This window comes from Centrocercus urophasianus, unplaced genomic scaffold, assembly GCF_019232065.1.
Source record: "Centrocercus urophasianus isolate 14NV4802_14NV808 unplaced genomic scaffold, USGS_Curo_1.0 seq_2, whole genome shotgun sequence".
In the NCBI taxonomy this organism is placed as follows: domain Eukaryota; kingdom Metazoa; phylum Chordata; class Aves; order Galliformes; family Phasianidae; genus Centrocercus; species Centrocercus urophasianus.
Genome location: NW_024884755.1, coordinates 3,007,262 through 3,027,074, shown reverse-complemented (window position 1 = coordinate 3,027,074; position 19,813 = coordinate 3,007,262). Strand labels below are relative to the sequence as shown.

Sequence of the window (19,813 nt, the reverse complement as noted above, 5' to 3'; positions counted from 1 at the left end):
CACTTGTTTCATAAGACAAGGATAAATGCACTCTGCATAGCCAGAATGAAATCCTCCTCTTTCTGAAGCCCCTAGTCCCAAGGTCGTGTTATCATACTCAGGCTCACACATAACAGGCACTCTTTTTGGTTAGTCCTGACTTTCAACTATTCCTAGCCCATAAAAAGCATAAAAAGGGTTATTACATATTAATACAGTATCAAAATTACAGGTTTACAACTACAACTTCAAAAAGAAATCTGTTCTTGATTGAATTCACAGAAGATAGATGAAAAACAAAGTGATGAAACCCATACATAACCAAAGAAATGGTGTGTGTCTTGTTTGGCCTTCCAGAGAAAATGTGTGTGCAAGATACAGACCATGAAAGGCCCAGAACCACTCAGCTGTCTGATACATCCTCCAAAGACAAAGGACAACCTCCTCAAGACTCACAGACTTGAATGCTTTCTTCCACGTGCCCTTGTCTTAAAATGTACCTGAATCATTTTGCCAGAGAGATGAAGAAAGGGATTGAATATATGCTGTTCCCCACACCCACTCATCATTGCTTTGCTTGTCCTTTTTCCACATTTAGTGATAAAATTACCATTCTCACACATCCCAAGCTTTGGTATTCCAAATAATTTTCTCACAAAACACAGAGGTTTCATCCAGACCACAACTATTCCAGAAGATATGGCTCTCGCTGACTCACCTATATATTTTTCCATCCTTTTGCTAGTGAAATTATCACATACAGTCAACTAAAAGGTTAAAGCATCTAATCTTAAACAGATCACTGCTGAAATCTGGATGAATAATGGCCATTATGCAATCTATTTTTAATCTTAGAAAAGAGTTTTTGTTCATCTGCAGCCATTATTTGGGTTTTCCTTTCCAATGACAGGATGTTTCTGATTGAGTAAAGAAATTTACAGAATTTTAAAGCAAACAGTTTTCATTTACATTTAATAAATTCATCTACTTTTAATAAATCTTTGGTATAAATGTAAATAAGTGCTTATGCAGATGAATAGCACTAAACAATTAATTAAACTCTAAACTCTACTGAGCAAATGTCTTTTTTTTTTTTTTTTTTTTTTTTTTTAAAGTCTGGATGAATATTAGCTTTGTTGGTAAAGGGCATTTTGAATATTTAGGGCCTTAAAAGGATGTACCTCATTTCTTTATATAGCAACAAATCTTCAGACAGCACTGCTGCCTGACTGCAGAAAACTACAATTGATATCTTTTCCATATGTACTTAACCTCCTACAGATTTATTTGATTCTCAATAATTACTATTCTCTGGTAAGAGGCATATGTTATTATAGCACACTGCACTCCCACAAGCTGTCCACTCAGTGTATTTTAATAAATCTCTGCCAAAGCTGTATAAATTTGATCCTGTTTAAATTTAATAAGGATCAGAATATATCAAAGCACAAATTCCCATGGGAGAAATAGATATTTTGCATAGTTATTGAGTGCCCTATTCATAAATACAATGTGTGAGACCCAGACCATCAACCTTGAATTAAAAAGAAAAAGAGATTAATGTGTGCAAAGCTAGCTACTTCTTAAATAACAAGAAAAAATAGTGTTTAATAAAACATTTTCCCTATACTACTGTTGAAGACAGCAGAACTGGTATAGTTTCAATGTAAGCGTTCTGAATGTCAGCAGTATACAAACAGCTTTTCAATTTTGTAATTCTTTCTTTAAAGATACACTCACTCAAGGGCACAAGCTGCTAAGCGTGCTACAAATGGTTCCTCTTGGGTTATGCCAGTTCTGTCACGTTCAGCAGGATCTCTGCCTTAAGCACAGACTAGATCAGCAACTAAGAGCCACTGCACAACCAGAACTCACTCAGGACCATGAGCAGCATGAACGGACACTTGGCATCCATTTTCTTCTGACGTCTAGGAAAGGTAGAAAATATTCAACGCTCTATTAATTCCAGATAAATGCTGGTTAGCCTCCAAAATACCCCACAAATTTTATGTTCTATTAAGGAGAACATTTTCATGCTTGCTGTGGCAAAGTCATGACTGTGTAACAAGATGGTGATTTACCCATCTCATGAAGAATTATGAGGACCATGATCACAAGCACAGTGCATGCCTTCTAAATACATACATATGCACTTACATCGTTATTTCTTCAGTTTCCAATGTTTTCTTCTGTTGTTGTTGTTTCAAATAAATGTTCTTCGCATATAGGGAAAATACATTTCAACCAGTACATGTAGAGACCATACCTGACAGCTGCTAGTTACAGAAGTGATTCATCAGTCTTCGTTAGGAAGTCTGCATTCCTTATTGTTGGTTTCGGTTAGCAACTGTTTATGTAACAGTGCATACAGCCTACTGCTTTCAAAACAGATCCATTTTCTCCCATCATCTTTGATGGTTAAAAGATAAGTATGCAAAAAAGGGGAAAAAAAAAAAAAAAAAAAAAAAAGACTATTTATCCTGAATTAAAAGTTAAAAGATAAGTCATTTTACATGAAGCAGAGATCTTCCTTGAGGAAAAAAAAAACCCAACAACCGAAAAAACAACAAAAAAAAAAAACCCTTGCTAAATCAATTTATCGTTGTTTTACAAGTCAGCCACTAAGGATGAAATCACAGACTGCTGAAATTAATGGGAGTTTTGCCACTGACTTCAACGAGCCAAAGATGTCATCCTCAGTATTTTACTATACGTAGAGGCCTGATGCTAGAACCAGTACAGTATTACAAATACGATCCAGTGTAACTCAGTCCATTACAGTGAAGCTGATCATACCATCACTCAGTCACTGCTGCAACTCACATCTATAAAATTCTTGCTTCCTCCTTATCATGGAAGTTGGGAGTCAAGAAAAATCTGAGGCATATTCGTCACTGGTATTTCCTCACTCGTTGCCAACATTACATTTTTATGGTGGAAATGCAGATAAAAACAAAGCTAAAAATTCAAATGATATCAACGGAAGCAACAGTCAATATGGCCTTGCCAGAGTATTGCCAGTGCAATCATAGCACTTAAAACATAATTACTCAAATTGATATCAAATAATACGATATTTAAATAATCACCCTGGGTAAACACATGGCTAGCTCTCTCAAGTGCCACCCGAAGTACAGGGTGTACAATCTGTCTTTGCTTTCAAGAACTTTAGAAAATATTGCAACTCAAACAATGATAATGTTGGTTCCATTCAGCAATTACGTTCTTAAGCACAGAGAGCACTGAGGTAAGAGTACAGCGCCTTAATTTCTTCACTTTTATGGGGTTTTGTCTTTCAACTTTAATGTTATTTCAACACTACTTTGTTTATTATGGAGATATTCTGCTGTATTTCCCTTTTCTCAGTTCATGAAATTTTCAATATAACAAGAAAAAAAAAAACAACAGTTCAAATCCCTATTTTGAAAACCATATTGCCATTTTTATTCAGCCTGTATTTTAATATAGCATCAATATTTAACTACTTCATTAAATGAAGTGTGACTTTTATAGTGAAAATGTCAGTCTTTGCAGTTCATTAAATTCATTTAAAGCATATCTGCTTGATTTTTTTTTCCTGAAGGAATAAAGGACTATTAACTGAAGGCATAAACTTAGCATTAGCATGCACTTTTTTCCTTCAAATTAACATTCAAGATTTGCAACAGTCTTTATAAATTTAAGGGATTGTTTGTATCCTTTTGCATTATCTTTATTTTTATAATAGATGTCATTTTTATAGCGTACACAAGTGTTTATCACAGTTGGATATGACCAGTAGGATGTCACAGAGGATATTAACATGTCATATGCTATTATGAAATCTGTAGAATTCTGCAAGTAGTATTAAAAATTCATTATTTTGAACCATGGCATCTGGAAAAATAAACTGTATATGATGTAAAATGTAATAACTCCAAGAATCCAATGGGGTTTACGAGTACTGCTTTTCTGTTTCATAAAGCATTCTTTGATGAGTACCCTTTTTCAATGAGGGTTTCTATTAACTAATACAGAAGAGTATAAGGAAAGCTCAATTTCCAGCAAGGCAGTGGCATGTTTCTGCCAGATGTAAGAAATCCTGGCACACATACTCTCGGCCCTCTGCAACCAAAGTCTGCAAGTCTGGAAACGATCATGACTTCTCATTAATAAATGGACGTGTCTGTAAAATACTTTAATAAGAATAAAGAAGCTGCTTTGAAATGTTCTGACAAATAGAAGTGATAATAGTTACTATTCCTTTAAACATTAAAAGTAGATTTCAATGACAGTGAAATCTTTGGTATTGAAAGTCAAATCACAATTTCTTTTCAGTTGTAGTGCTCAGGTCTGCTGCAGCCCAAACAAAGCGACTTGATTACGCTCCTCTTTTGTATGTTCATTGCTCCTATTCATTTCCATGACAACTATAACAGACACAAAAGCCACAATAACACTATTTGATAGCATAAATTCTCAGATACAAAACACTATTTTTCAGCAGTCACCACCATTAGTTGCCAGTGATGAAGAGCATGCATGCCACACTTGAAAAATCTGCATCAGTGGAGGTGTTCACTGCTTCACATCTACTACAGTGGCGTAATTGCTAGGAAGATTTTGCCCACACAGTCCATCTTTCATCAGCTCAAACAGACAGAAGTCAGAAGGTACCAAACTTAGACTATACAACGGTTGTCTTCTTCTCTGGCCTTATTCTGGGCATTCAAGACTTCAGCTTAGTCAGCGTCACAAAGTAGCCATCAGAGTTGATAGTTTGTCCAGATTCCAGGAAATCTAGAAGAATCACCCCTTTTCCATCCCAAAGAAACAGCGCACATCACTTTACCCACTGAGGGCTACATCTTCAACTTTTTCTTCAATGGGGAATTCACAGGTGGCCCCTCCATGGGCTGCTGTTTTATTTCACCTTGCAGTGATGACACCACATCCTGTCACTGGTAATGACGTGATCTGGGAAAACTGTCACCTTCAGCCTTGTATTAGTTCAACAGGTCCTGTCAAACTCTGCTGCCATCTGTCGCACAGCAACAAAATTTAACAGGATACTGGTGGGAAGGTTCAACCTCTACTGCTATACCACCAACATCCTCCTGTGACGTTGTGGGCCAACAGAATAAAATAGGAGGCATTACTTTCAGAACAACCTTCATGATAAGCATTCAGAACCACTTCTACTTCCTTTTCACAGGCTGCACTAAGTAGTAGATGCTTACATTGTTACTGTACAGGGGGCAACTGTGGGTAGGGGACTGGGCATGGACAGTGTAATTTCTTAAAGTGTTTCACCTTCATAAGTGCAGTATCCATCCAAGGAAAAATCAGATTCATTTCCAGTGTTATTAACACATAATCCAAAATACCCTACCATACGTTACACTCTTTGGGTACCACATCTTGGTAGTATTGTGTACCTCAAGGATTTAAGACTTCAATTTTAAAGATCACCATACGCCCCATCCCTCACACCCATGGGCACTTGAGCCTCAATGCAACCTAAGCAGACATCAAACTAGAGAGGAAGAGGAAATGAAGATTGCAGTAATTAGTGCCCTCTAAGTTTACAGCTTCCTTAAACAGATTTTCTTTCACAAACATGCACAACAAACAGCTGTATTTTCTAGGAAAGCTACTTTGTATCTCCAAATCTGTGCTCAACCACTGTGATTTCTTTATTAGCTTGTCAGAAGTAACAGGGTGCTTGAGCTATATTCCTCTGATTTATTTATTTTTTTTTTTTAAGAGAATAAAAACTGAATTACCACATGAGGCTCATCCTGAGAAAGAAAGAAGGAACTCTAAGCCTTAATTACAGAAGCAACAATCAAATATACAAACAGTTAGCTGGTACCAGAGACACACATTGAAGATTGGAGTTTCTGACAGATTCAGGCTTTATGTAGTGTCATTTCCTACCCTGTTACATCTGCCAGTTCAGACTGATGGGCTCTAAATATCAGTCCCTCGCTGCAAGATTACATGGAGCTAAACAAAAAATCATTGCTTTTAGGATGCCATGAGTTAACACATAACTACAAAGACAGAGGTTTCCATGTGGCTGCATTAAATCCATATGCTTTAGCCAGGTCACAATCTTCAACTTGCTGTCACCAATACAAACACACCCTGCAGACTGGAATTCCCATCCCTGTTCTTTATTTTGAACTGTTATTTTAACAGACCCAAGATAGCTATCCTGAATGTAAATCAGGAGCTGTTTCACCCCTGTTTAGGATCCACCATCGTGCTGGCCCCACACAAACTTGCTCCAGAATCAATTTAGCCAACTATCTACTGCTACCCACAGGTTCTCTTCAACTGGCACACATCACTGCTTAAAATAAACAAACACACCACCCACAGTTTCCTATTATATGGTAGGCCAGGAAATAGCAATGTACCTAAAAAAAAAAAAAAAAAAAAAAAAATCATGAGATTAGAGATTAGAAGACAAAATAATAATCACAGAGAACAGCAGGAATTTCCCTATATAGGTGAGTAAAAAATCATCCTTATTTTTGTATGCTGGTCGAAAGACAGATGCAAACAAGCATTGTGAGATAAAGTATATTTCCTGGGAATGCCACCCTCTGAAAAACCTCTGATTTGCTTAGAGAAAATCAATACAAGAGCTCTTTCGGAACTAAATTCTTCTCACAATTCCTGCCAAATATATATATATATATATATTTATCTATATATAAATATAAATATATTAATATATATAATATTAATATAAATATATATATATATAAAAATTTGCTTCACTATGGTTGCAAGCACAAATACTCTATACAGAGATATAAAAAGAGTTGTGCAAAATGCACCATTTTCTTACCTAAACAAGATTATGAACTGGACTGTTCAAGGAAAGATTGAAAGAATGGAATTAAGCCGCTCCTCTGTACTTTGGATATTAACCAATAATCCATAGTTTAGCTATAATCCTTAATTTACTCTACTGTATGTAATTCCACTTATATCTATAGCAACATCTGGTACTGTCAACAGTTTTGCTTAAATTCAAAAGCCAAAGAAGCAATATTGTACAATGGTAGAAAACAGTGCCTAGATTAGGGAATCTGAGTTTTCCCAGCCTTGTTGTATACAGCAGTGAGGTCTGGCTGTCAGAAATTAAGTGTCCAAACTTTTAGAGTGGGGTGGAAGGAAGTTGCAAAGAATTGCTTGGTTCAGTAAGCAGCTCTCGCAAGGCTGGAACATTTACAACAGCGCTGGCAGATGGAACTTCTTCCATGGACATGATGACATGCTCTGCATTCATGGTCAAAGGGAAAAACACCAATATCAAGTGTGATCATAGGTTTCTCTTCCCAGGATAAACCCAGAGCCAGCATTTGTGCAGCCATGTCTGTATCAACATCGTCTTCTATCTCACCTTGCCACATTTCTCATATTACTGTTAAAGCATTGATACTTCAGGTTTCTTATGTCTTCTTTTCTTAAGAAAAATCGATTCTCCAACTGTGAGGTACTTATTTAAAAAAAAAAAAAAAAAAAAAATCTTTGCTGCCAGACCTGCAATTTCATGTGTCAGTTCTTTCACACTTCAGAAATGAAGATTACCTACACCTTCCCAACTTGAAGCAGCTGAATGTAGCTTCATTTTTGTTTGAAATCTAAACTGGAGAAAACATTCTGATGATTCACTTGTTTAGTAAAAACAGAGACAAAACCATCTTGGGACTGTTTTCATGCTTTCTATTGAGGCAAATATGTGGATGAGAGGCTGGATAGAGCTGGTGCTTTTTAGCAGCCAGAGCAATGCTTACCAACATCACAGCCTGTCTACACATAACGTACGATTAGAACTGTTTCTTTTGTTTTGTCAGCAGGTGCGAAGAAGTGGCTTTATGCTTTTACAAAATGAACGGTTCAGTGCCCAAGAAACGACCGCTTCAAAACACATCCGCCAAGCTGAATTTTTTCCAGCAAGTTTATGAAGCTCAGCTAAGAAGCAGAAACAACTCTCTTCTTCAAAGAAAGTATATTCCTACGCACAAGAGCAGGACTGTACTCACTTCCTTAGAAGATTTTGGAAAGTAAAGATGAGAAAGAAAAAGCTGAACGTGTTTCAAATCAGTTCTTATCAGAAGTTCAGTTTGTTTGTTTGTCTCATTGATTTTTTTCTTTTTTTATAAATATAAGTCATCTTCACAGGGAAAACTTCAGCAGTTGGGATCAATAAAGCAACTGCCCTTTTCCTAGCATTCATACTGAGATTCATCATCTGAAATCTTGTTATTTCTTATTTCTGCATGCAAAGATCGCAGGCAAAGGGAGTTACAGGAGAAGGCTGCAGAGAGGAGTTCCTTTGCTTGAATAACACATGTCCATGGAATGGAGAAGTAAAAGATGAACTTATGAATCTCACTCCTGACCCAAAGTTAATGTGAAATCTCAAAATGCAAAGAGCATGCATTTCTTCCTTCTTCCCTGCCTCCCTCTCTCCATACATACAGCATCAAAACTACAGAAAGTTACAAACTCAGGCAGACTGAAAACAATTAAACAACTATAAAAACTTTTAAATGCTTTGCAGTGTTCCCTATCTGCCACTGTCTCTTTCTCATCAAGGTGTTTTCACAGCCCCTTTTCCATTCTTTTCTCAGATTAACAAATGGCCACTTCCTAGGGCACCTGAAAATATAAAGGCTGCAGCAGAATGAAAGACAAAGGAAAAGCACTAATATTCAACACAATAAGAAGAAACTGGAAAACAATAGTTAGAAAAGAGGGAGATAGAAGATTTCTCACTGTTAAAATTCTGCGCTAGGACTGTCTTGTGCATTGTACTCAGCACAGCTGTGATGTATCAACCTGAGTTCATGATTCTGAAGGAACAAGATTGATTTCCCTCCATGGAGATTGTTCCTTTTTTTTTTTTTTTTTTTTTTTACATTCACATTTATTTTAAAGAAAAAAGGTTACATCCAGGGGGCAGAGAGAGCAAGCTGTGTGCCTGTTATCAGTTTTTACCCATGCAGGGAATAAATGAAACTCAGAAGATCTACAACTATAGAGTCTAAAATCATATAGAAAGCATTTTCATTCTTATGATTTCAAGACTTTATCCTTTCTTATGCATTTTAAATATTCACTATTGATGTCATGACATTTTAATGGAGTTTGTTATCCTTTTCTGAGACACAGAAACAGTTAGGAAGAACAGCATAATATTCACCTTCAGTTTGTCATAATACAAATCAAGCTCTTGATCACTGTCACTCGCTTCTCATGATGAGAGAACTAAGACTAAGAGAACTTCCATTTAGAAACAGTTTTGCATAAACACACAGTTAAACAACGTGGAATGCTATGCATAAATAACCCTGGTGAAACTCAGTTAATTAGTGGGAGTGCAAGGAATCACAAGGAGACCTGTGATCTCAAGAAAAAGGTGCACATATCCTAATGTATGCAACCTATACAACAACAAATAGCTTCTCCCCACTTTTCCCACCAGTAGAACATTGCTACAACTTGCACAGTGTGTTATCACCAGTAATATACTTGTGCTGACAGAATTCAAGCTAATCTTTGCCATCCTTTCTGAAGTGCTTTCTAACAGAGAAGACAAGAAAGGCTGCTAATCTACCACAAGTTCTTTGCTGACTACACTTAGAAAAACAATTTTCTACTTAAACTGTGTAAACTGTAGCTGCAGATTGAGACAAAATAAATCATAGAATCATAGAATACAATTTTGTACTTTATTTAGTTTTTTAGCAGAATTACAGATAAAAAGAGCAAGATTTGTTGCTGAACTCCATGCTGGACATACCATGAGTCTGTGTATGCAGAATTCTGAAGAGCTATCACCTTGACTACTCAATGAATACAACTAATATTTTAATTTTGTGACATTTTGCTAGGTTGTGCTTAGCCCTAGACTGTACTGCCTGCCTTCTGCCTTCCTACGCTGTACATCAACAAAACGCCTGTCCCAGCAGCGGTGCCTCCAGAGACACCAGCCAGCCCAGGCCAAATCAGTGCCAAGGGGACACCAAAGAGCAACCCCAGCAACCTGCTGCTTCTGAGCAAGCTCCAGGGATGCTCTGACAGAAGAGGCACTCACCACGCGACTCCACAAAGGCAAAATCTCAGCTGCAAGTCCTCATCTCAAGGTGCAACTACTGGGAAAGCATGAGGTAGCACATTTCCCTGAAGCTGCTGATGCACACAGTTGTGTCAAAAATTATTTTTAAAAGACCAAGGTTAAAAACAAAAATATCAAAGCAGAGCACAGATAATGTATGTCCATATGCCTCATCAAATCCTTGAGACAACAATTTTGTATTTTCAAAAAGCTGCACTACATTTACACACCCCACAGACATCAACGAGGAGCTCAGCACAAAATTGTTTGGCTAAAGAAGGTGTATCAGGTACTAGACCCTAAAACACAGAGGTACAAGAAGAAATCAAAGGAGGCTTTTCCTTACCAGTATTTCTGCTGCTTCTGAAACAACCAGTAGGTATCAAGAAAGCAATGGTGCAAGTCACCACCTACGAAGCCAGACTGCCTGGCATGACATAACACCTGACTTAGTTCCCATGCGTGTTCCTTGGGCTCAGCCTCACAACCAGGTGAGCATAAAGACAACTTCAGGTAGGGTTTTACATTGTTAGAAGGAATGAAGGCTTTTAAGATATTAGAAGGACAGAATAGAAGCACCTGCCCAATCCATTTCCATTAAAATATCTTGTACTTGTGAACTACTTGGTAGAACAATATAGAATAAGGAGCTTGCATCAACTTGTCTTCACACACTCTTAGAAAACCAGGAACAGGGAGTCATATACATATAAATATATTATTTAGTTCAGGTTTCACTCCGTATTGCAAACGCTTTCACCTGTGTATCTAAATTGAACTCTCATTCAAAACTGCACATCCTCAAATGTTAAGCTCTGTGGTATGCCCCATGCACAGCTCTGAAATCAGTCTCATTATACCTACAGTTCTGCCATGAAAAACATGCAGAAAATTCATTGTAAAATTCTATTTATTTTGCCTCATGTATAGAGCAGGAAACAACTTCTTTTTTTTTTTTTCAGCTTTAAGGTCAGTGTATTTCTAACTATAGCAAGCAAAACAACAGGAGAAAAAAGAGCCAAGATGGATTGTGACGAGAAACTGCAGCTATCAAGTTTTTCACAAGAACAAACCAATAGCATGATATCCTCATATTTACATGGGCACCCATAATCATCATCACTTCATCCACATGTTTACTAAGAATCACAAAAGTAACTGCAGTACCCTGCTAAAGCAAACACAATGACTATTTTCCCATGCCTATTACAATTCAAATTTATTTAATAAAACAAAAGGCCTTCTAACCCTCTATCAGTAAAACTGTTTACTGATAAAAGTAGCTTTAAAAAAATATGCTTTTATGAATAACGCAGTAATACTGAAATGCAGCCCCCTAAACCATTCAACTATTTGTATAAGCCTTATGACATTAAAGAGAGTAATACAAAAAGTAGAACAGGAGATAAATATGATCTGCTCTGAAAATAAGCTACTCCACCAAGCAGCAATTGATTTTTGCATGGTTTTAACACATTTTTTCATATCAAAATTAGACAGTTAATCAATATTGAGGTGTTTAAATACGTCCTGAACCTACAACATTTAAGTAATTCACTGACTTTAAATATAGGAGCTGCCCCATTGGGACAGTAAGGGTGGTTCTCATAGTTCAAGTTGTTTCCATGCATGTGTTCCTGGCAATATGAAAATAATTCAGTTCTACAGTAATTTACCCATCTAAGAAACTATTAAATTCTTTGTAATCCCTACCTAAATTCTCTAGAATTTTCTGTTTACAGAATTATAGTGCAGATTGTATATCATTGTCAATGCTAAACACAGAAAAGTTTCTCTTGGTGAGTTTTCTTTAGAAAGTCAAGTGGGGAGATGTCACCTTTGTACCATTTCTCAAAAGGCAGTGTCATAATGAAGCTATGGAAAAGATTTTTTCGACTGAGAACTGAGCCCTACTTTGATTGCTATAGATTTTGTGGAACTCAAAGGTACTGAAGAGCAGAAATAAGCCCAGTAAGGTTCAGTGCCAGAGGACTCTTGAAAAATTAGAAGGTAGTCATTCCAAAAATTGAGTGTTGGTCTTTTACATGTAGATGAAGGCAAATAGCTTCCAGTGACCAAAACTGTCTGAATGCAGAACATCATCTTGCACACATCCTACCTACCGGTAATTCTGCATATTTGCAATCTCTTATTCAATTGCTTGGCTGATCCAAACTCTTAGAATACCAAATCTACAGAAGAGAAAATAATGTTCTAAATGTGCTTGTAAAAGCAACATTCTGTTTAGCATAATGATTTTACATCATCACCAACGACATCCGTCATGAAATGGAAGAGACAAATGAGGAGATATCCATGCCTCTGCAGCTGTCACCTCTACCAGTAACAAATAAAGTCATGCCCAAAGAAGTAGAAATGAAAAGCAGAAACAGAAAGCAAACAGATGCCTTATTTCAGAGATTACCAGTCCCAGTTCTGACCTTTCATCCAAACTTCCCCTCCATTTTTACCTTCACTATATCACAACCCACTCATCTGCATAAGATTTAGTCTCAGCTTGCACAAGCCTGTGGCCAGGAGTGATGATGTATGGTCATAGTGACCCAGACAGTGAGAAAGACGGCAACTTTACAATAGGAAAAAATAAAGCATTGAATTGCAAACATTTCTCCCAAGAAATGCCAAGGGCAGGTCTGATCTAATGTCTATATAAGTAAATCTAAGATGTCCACATTGAGTCACAGTCTACAAAGTGCATAAACAAAACTGAGAAACAATTGCCAAAAAAGAAAAACAAAATAGAAGAAAAAAGAAAGAAAAGGAAGAAAGAAAAAAAAAAAGATACATTTTTCTATTTAAGATTTATTTTTTTTTTTAATCAAGCTTAAAGGAATATTAAGGGATCAAGTGTCTGTTTTTTTAGTACAGACTGCTTCAGAAAACACATTTAGTTTTGACAGCATATCCTCAAGTATGGATTAGAGTTTGGAGCCTTCTTCATCTTCCTAAAGATTTTTTCTTTCCCCTCTTGATATTTACATAGGGATTTTCAACAAAACGCAGGTTGCTGGGCAGGAAGATACGCAGAACATTGATGCCAGCAGCTGGCACGTGAGCTACACAAACAAACCAAAAAACAAGAACTGTTTGTTTAAAACCTTCTTCATTTTCAGTAACAAGCTAACGTGTGCTACCAGATCTTAACAGATGGAACGGAGTGTGCAATCCTGGTCAGATGGAGCTGCAGCACCCCGCTCAGAAAACTCAGTGCTTTCAGTGAGCTGAAAGCAGTCTGTGTTCTCAGCCTGCCTGCCCATTACCTCCACACATCTGAGAACGTTGGTGCAGACCTATGTTCGGGTGCGTGCTGCAGAAGCCACTGGGCAGCAGCAGCCCTCCTGTCGATTTTTGCCAGTTCAGCAGACCCACAAGCGCATCTTCCAACACAGCGAAACAGGGAATACATGCAAAACGTGATTTGGATTGGTCTGACAGGTGCTAACACGCAGTGGAGAAGATATGAAATGGTAACCTTGTTACAGAAACAAACAATGAATAAGGCGGCAGCAAGCGTGATCTCATCAGAGTCTTCATCTGAGCGCAGCACAGAGGCGAAGACCAGAAGGCTCTTGTGTGACATTGTTATCTGAAGTCCTGATTAGATTTTCACCTCAGAGTTCTCAATTTTGGTAGCAATCATCGCAAAGACACTATAGTGACTGGCACTCTATAAATACATCATACGGACAAGTAACAGTACGGAGACAGCTACCAGATAAGAGTTTGAAGAATTTGAAAACGCAGCCCTGCCATTAGGTCCGTGTAACGGTGCAATTTTACAGCAGAAGAAACATGATTACAGATAAAAAGGTAGGATTAGAGCTGCGCAAATTCTTTTCCTCCTAAATTAGATTATCATCACTCAATAGCATTAGTTGGGTTCTTTGGGGTGTCTGAACTCAACAAATACATAGGCATGTGTCAGCTGTACATGTGATAGAAGCCTGCAGCACATCCCAAAGGGCACAGCGTGGTGTACCTCGCTTTGCTGGGATCGAACAGAACTGGGACCACTGAGCCAGTGAAATGCGGTCTACATGAGCTACGCCCACTTCAAGCATCTTCCAAAGGACGTAAGCTGTTATTTCCCATCTTTCTGTTTCACTTTTATTATGAATTCATGGCAATTCATTACCTCTGCCTGAGGTGCCATGCTCAGTGCAGGCAGTGCTGCAGGCCCTGCTCACCCACAGCACTCGGTGATCCCTCACCACAGAAGCAGAGGTGTGAGCAGGTCCCTGACACACACAGCAGAGCTGCTACAACTACTTCAAACTATCAGGACTTTAAAAACGCACTTGCTTATCCTTTCTGCACACAGTGAAAGTACTCCTGATTACTCAAGCGCTTGGTATATTGCTGTGCATTATTACAAGTGTCTTACTGATACAATTGTAATCCACTGTAACAACTAGCAGGTGTTGGGTTGTTGTTTTTTTAATCACCAGGAAGAAACGGTTTCTCCTAAGTAAACTTTGTATATAACCAGCTCCTCCTCAGGCCTTGATAACCGAGGGCGCATTCAGTACAGGATTTGCAGCATTAGAGCAGTTAGTTGCAGTTCCCAATACAGTTAGTGCCCCCACTATAAGAACTCATTCCATGCAATGCAGGGTCTGGCACAGTTGCTGCCGCTGGCATCCATGGGTTTCCTTGCAAAACTCCTTGCAAATCTGGAGGTGACTGCGCCCGTAGGACAGTGCAATGCAAGCGGGGGTGGTGTTACAAAGGGCAGTTTGTCTCCTTGTGGACACACTCATGGGATCCTCACACTTCTGCTTGCAAGCACAGGGAATCACACATCCCTCACGGGCGGCCAAATATTTGGGGATTTTTTTTTCTTTCCCAGCAGTAGTTGTCTGCATAGCCCTGAGGTTTTGAGATATGAGAGGCAGGGGAGGGCTGTTCTGGGAAAGAACCCATTCAGCACACTTGCCACGTGTGTCGGAAGATCAATGGGAAACACCAAAGATAAAATGGCATTTACGGAGCTGCTAGTCAAAACAACAGAAAGTTCCCAAGCCCCGAGACAAAGCCGGGTGCGTATCTCCCTGGGCCGGCCTTGGCACGGGCAGAGCAGGGCTGCTCACACGCCACAGCACGCAGCAGCTCCCAGCTCACAAACCGCTCTCACCAGGAAAGGAACCGCCGTGCCCACACCGCAGCACAGCCCAGATGTGAACCAGCATACATGCAGAGCAGATGATGAGTGAGCGCTGAGCTTTCTGTCTTAACAGCGTACATGCACTCATTGTCTCTCACCATCTGCTGTATGAAAGAAAAACCTATGCATGTATAGGCACACTAAATCTGCAAGGAGAGTAATTTTCAATCGTTTGCATAACTGTAATCCATTTTTGCTACGAATGTGTGCTAATAGGAATGGCTTACAGCACAGCTGAGCATGCTGCTAACCTACTGCTATCTGTTCTTTACCTCTGGAAGAACAAGATAACCTTCCTGAGCTTCTTTTGTAAAATGCAAAATATTTCAGCCAAAAAAATCAAGCTCTGACATTCACACATGTATGGTGGTGCCTAAATTAAGGTACGGATGTTTGAAATTTGTATCCTTTGAGGACAATCTGTACAGGAGAGATAAACATTATAAAATGTAGACAGCTAAATAATGAAGTAAGGATTCTGGAATTTCATACAATGATAACTCATGGGCTGAGCAGTACGCGTCCAGGGTTTGGAGTTGTCTTTTTCCTTTTCAAATTACATCATGAGACTTATGGTTTCTCTAAAACACATATATATATTTGCTATGATGAATGGTAGCTCCCGAAATATTTCTAATACAAGACATGTTATTTACTCAATAAGTGCAAAAGTTTGTTTAGAAAAAAAAAAAAAAAAATCTACAAAACTATACTGAATGTCCAGAATTACTCTCCGTCAGCAGAGCCATAAAAGGGCTCAAAACAGGAGCAGCATGTTTTACAACAGCTGGCATCCTTCAACTTTCTGTAGTTTTTATAGCTACTTTTCAGTGATTTTTTTTGTACACAAAGCAGCAGGAGCCTTCTAGAAACAGACTGTGCTCCTGCAACTCCATGGCACAGAGGTGCATTGCTGCTATCCCAAACCACCAGCAGCCAGACACATGTGGGGTCAAGTTATGGACTCTCACACCAGCACTGAAAACTTATCAAATATGGCCCTGATCCAGCAAAGCACTTAAGCACATGCTTTACTTTAAACATGTAAGTAATCCTATTAGAGTAAATGAGATTCAGCATAAACCACCGGGCTGAGTCTCAGAATACCTTGGTTGTGGCCCTGATTATGTCAGTGACCGATGGCGTAACCTTGGAGAAATCGCTGTCTTTCCATCTCCCTGTTTCCTCTTTCTCCCCTTCTGTGTGTTTACCACCTTGCCCACTATCCAGACAGAAATAACCCCAGCCTGGACACTTGTAGAAGCTGCACCACAACTTGTGGTCCCCACCACGCTTACTTTAGGCACTCAAAAAGGGGCTATCTTGTGCTCAAATTAATGCTCTCCCCCCAAAAAAAGCAATACGACAACCCCTAACCTTCAGAATCCCCATCCAGTATGGACAGCGGGTTTCAAAAGAACAACACAGAGCTTAAAAGGGAGCTGTGGGGCAGGACCCAGCCCCAGGGCACCTGCACAAGGCCTGGACCACTTACACTGCTGCCCAGAGGCCAGGCCTGGTGTAGGGCCTGGCTGTCACACTAAGGGACCAAGGTGCAGCCCGAGGTACAGCAGCCTGTGCAGCAGCCCTGCTCCTCCATCATGGTTACAGCAAGAGGCCTCACGTTCAATGTTTGCAGACACTGTGCTACAAAGTACAGTTTGCCACAGGTATGCCATATGCCATCAGTGCCGTGTCTTGGTGATCCTGAGAGTGCTTTCACATAAAGAGTTGGGCTTTTGCAGACACATCCAACCACACAACACGCTCACCCCTGCCTGCTTGTCACAGGCAGCATCAGGGAAGAGCACAATCAGGCAGCACAGACAAGCAGGCAGGATGCTCAAATGGGCTCCAGAAAGATTTGAGGTGAAATAGTGTCCCCAGTGAAATCAGTAACAGTTCTCCCATTTAATTCAGCAGGGTACATCTCTCAGCTAAACTTGTGCCTTCTGATCATCTCAGTGCCAGCCAGAGGAATCATTTATTTTCCTTAGAAAAGCAGGGAAAAGAAAGGGAAGAATGGATGGAAAGCAAAGCAGTGCAGAAAGCTGCAAAATAAATGCTCTCCTTTTATTCGCAGGTTTAAAAAAAAAAGGCAAAACAAAACAAAAACAAACCAACCTTACCATATCTGCTCCTGTTGCAGATTATAGAGGACAGAGACGATGAGATTAGCTCAGCACAGCTAAAGCCCTCCTTTCTAGGAACTCACTCAGATTCCTCGCCCATCCTGGGAGCACCTGCACCCAGAGCACAGCAAACAGCCCCACTCCGTGTGTCTGCCCACGCCAGGCCTGCCACGTGCCAAGATAACCATCACAGGACATAGGCAGCAGGAGCCGTGCTCCACTCACTGACATATGCTCTGCCACGGACTGGAAGCCTGGGCTGCAAAAGACTTGCCAAGATTTCATTCAGGAGCACAGAAACCAAACTGTATTTTTGGATAGGTCAAAAGTTGGGTACTTCTGACTTATCCTGAATGTGTGCTCTGTTCTCATTGTACGAGGAAGGAAAACACAGCAGAAAGGTTATAAATAATTCCGCATTTGCTGCAAGTTAACAGACGCAATTAACTTCTGGTTTTCAAGGCATTCAACATTTTGGACATTACAAAAATAATAATAGAAGGACCCTTACGACAAACTGTAACAGCTCCTGAGATAAGCACACCCCGTGCGTAACAACCAAGCTCCTGAACAAGCGAGATTTGCAGTAAGCAATGCTGTCCGTCAGAAAGCACTGTAAGTTTCCAAAATTAGTCGGCATCTCTGACAACAGTGAATATTTACACTCTGTTTTAGAGTTTAGAGCTCTTGAAGTCCTTAGCAGCGTTCGAGGTTAAAGTTGACGTTTCATCTTTAATTCATGCTCCCGTGTCTCTCTGTATTAACTACTAACAAAGCAGCATGCTAATGGACCCAGCGCCGCGCATGCGCAGTGCTACCGCACGCTGCGCGAACGCCGCTCTGCATCCCCGCACTGTACGTGCGCGCACCTCGGGGGGGGGAACAGCCTGAGAGCGGCACCGCCGGGCTCCAACGGGGCAGCAGCCGAGAGCCGGGTCATAAAAAGCAACAGCGAAAGGCACTCGCGTCACCTAGTTAGAAGGAATTCCTCTAGGAGAAAGTTTTATTCAGCTGCTAATCCTCTTCACTTGAACCCGCGTTATTTCTCCCCTCTGAAAGCGATCTTTGCGTTCCACCAAACTTCGCCTAGGTATTGAGAGAGGGCTCTACTAAAGCAGCGAGCAGCTTTTCGTGCGAGCTCAGACTTAGCGCGGCACCCTTTCGCCCAGCATCTCGCCCGGAGCCTCACAAAAGGCCCCAGAGGTTGGACAAACACAGCACCAGGAAAACACGGCGTGAAAGGGATCTTTATGTGCATGTGTGAGGGCCCGCTGCTAATAGCTCAATGTGCTATTGACACATCGCAGCGCAAACAGCGAAGTCTTTGGCAAAATAGCGTGAGTCACAGCGCCGTTCTTAACTTCGCCTTTCCCACATGTGGGTAATTTGTGAAACAAATCATCTCCGCATTATTAAAGCGTATTTCTAAAGGAAGGTAAGCCGCAGGGGAACCACTATTGCTTCCGACCGTAACAAACTACACGCGCCGCAAAGAAGGTGTGAATAAATAGAAGTGGTACCGCAACTTCTTTGACAACCCCGTCACATTCAGGCGTCCGTCACTTTCAGCGCTGATGCACTTTTAGCTATTCCCCGCTCGCTCCCGTCCCACAGGCACGGAGCCGGCATCGTCCCTTCCCGCCCCGCGGAGCTCTGCCCGACCCGCGGAGCCGCAGAACGAAAAGTTGAGCGCGTCCCGGAGAGGCGCAGCCGAGCGCCCATTGTTCGGCGCCTGGCCGGGCCGGGAGCTGCGCCCGCCGGGGAGCCGAGAGCGCGGCTCCGGAGCTTCCATGGAGCCCCGAAACCCCGGCCGTCCCCCCCCCCCCCCCCCCCCCCCAGCCCGAGGAACGACCGAGCGCTGGGGTAATCACCTTGTTATAGTTATAGTAGCCCAAGCACTGGGCAAAGTCCAGGTTGGAGGGGTCTCCGGGAAGCGAGCCGCCCGCCGCGGACGGGTAAAATCTTACATCCATGACGGTGCTTTGGTCCCAGAAGTGCACTTGGAGAGCCGGCCGTAAGCTGTGATAGATCCACCTTCAGGTGCCTTCCCCGGGGCCGGGGCAGCGCGGGGATGCGGCGGGCGCAGGTAGGCGGGAGGGGGGGAGCGGCGGTGCCCAGGTGGGAGCCGTCCGCCCGGCGGCAGGGGGGGAGGCAGGTCGGGAGGAGGACTGCCGGTTTTTAAAAGCTCCGTGCCGAGCCACGGGCTTCGCCTCCGCATTCAGGAGCAGCTGCTGTACACAAAGGAGCCACGCGCCCGGCGCGGACGGACGGAGCGCCGCAGCCTCCCCGGCGGGCGCGGGGCGGGGGCAAGCAGCGCATCCGCAATGCAGAGCCGAAGCCAATCCCGCGGCACGGAACGGAGAAAATCAAACCCGGCGGTCCTCCTCCCGACCTGCC

General features: G+C 41.2%; 1 protein-coding gene across 15 annotated transcripts in view; it reads right to left on the bottom strand.

Moving 5' to 3' along the window:
* The window catches only part of TOX3 (TOX high mobility group box family member 3), a 238,701-nt gene that overhangs the window by 51,057 nt on the left and 167,831 nt on the right, over positions 1-19,813 (bottom strand). For 2 of the 15 annotated variants that reach the window (XM_042821631.1, XM_042821632.1), the window contains exon 1: positions 19,288-19,455. The exons of the other annotated variants lie outside the window; for them this stretch is intronic. In XM_042821631.1, the coding sequence (XP_042677565.1) occupies positions 19,288-19,389 (102 nt within the window). In that variant the 5' untranslated portion in view covers positions 19,390-19,455. Of the gene's footprint in view, positions 1-19,287; positions 19,456-19,813 lie in introns of those variants that run through there. 15 annotated transcript variants of the gene reach the window in all.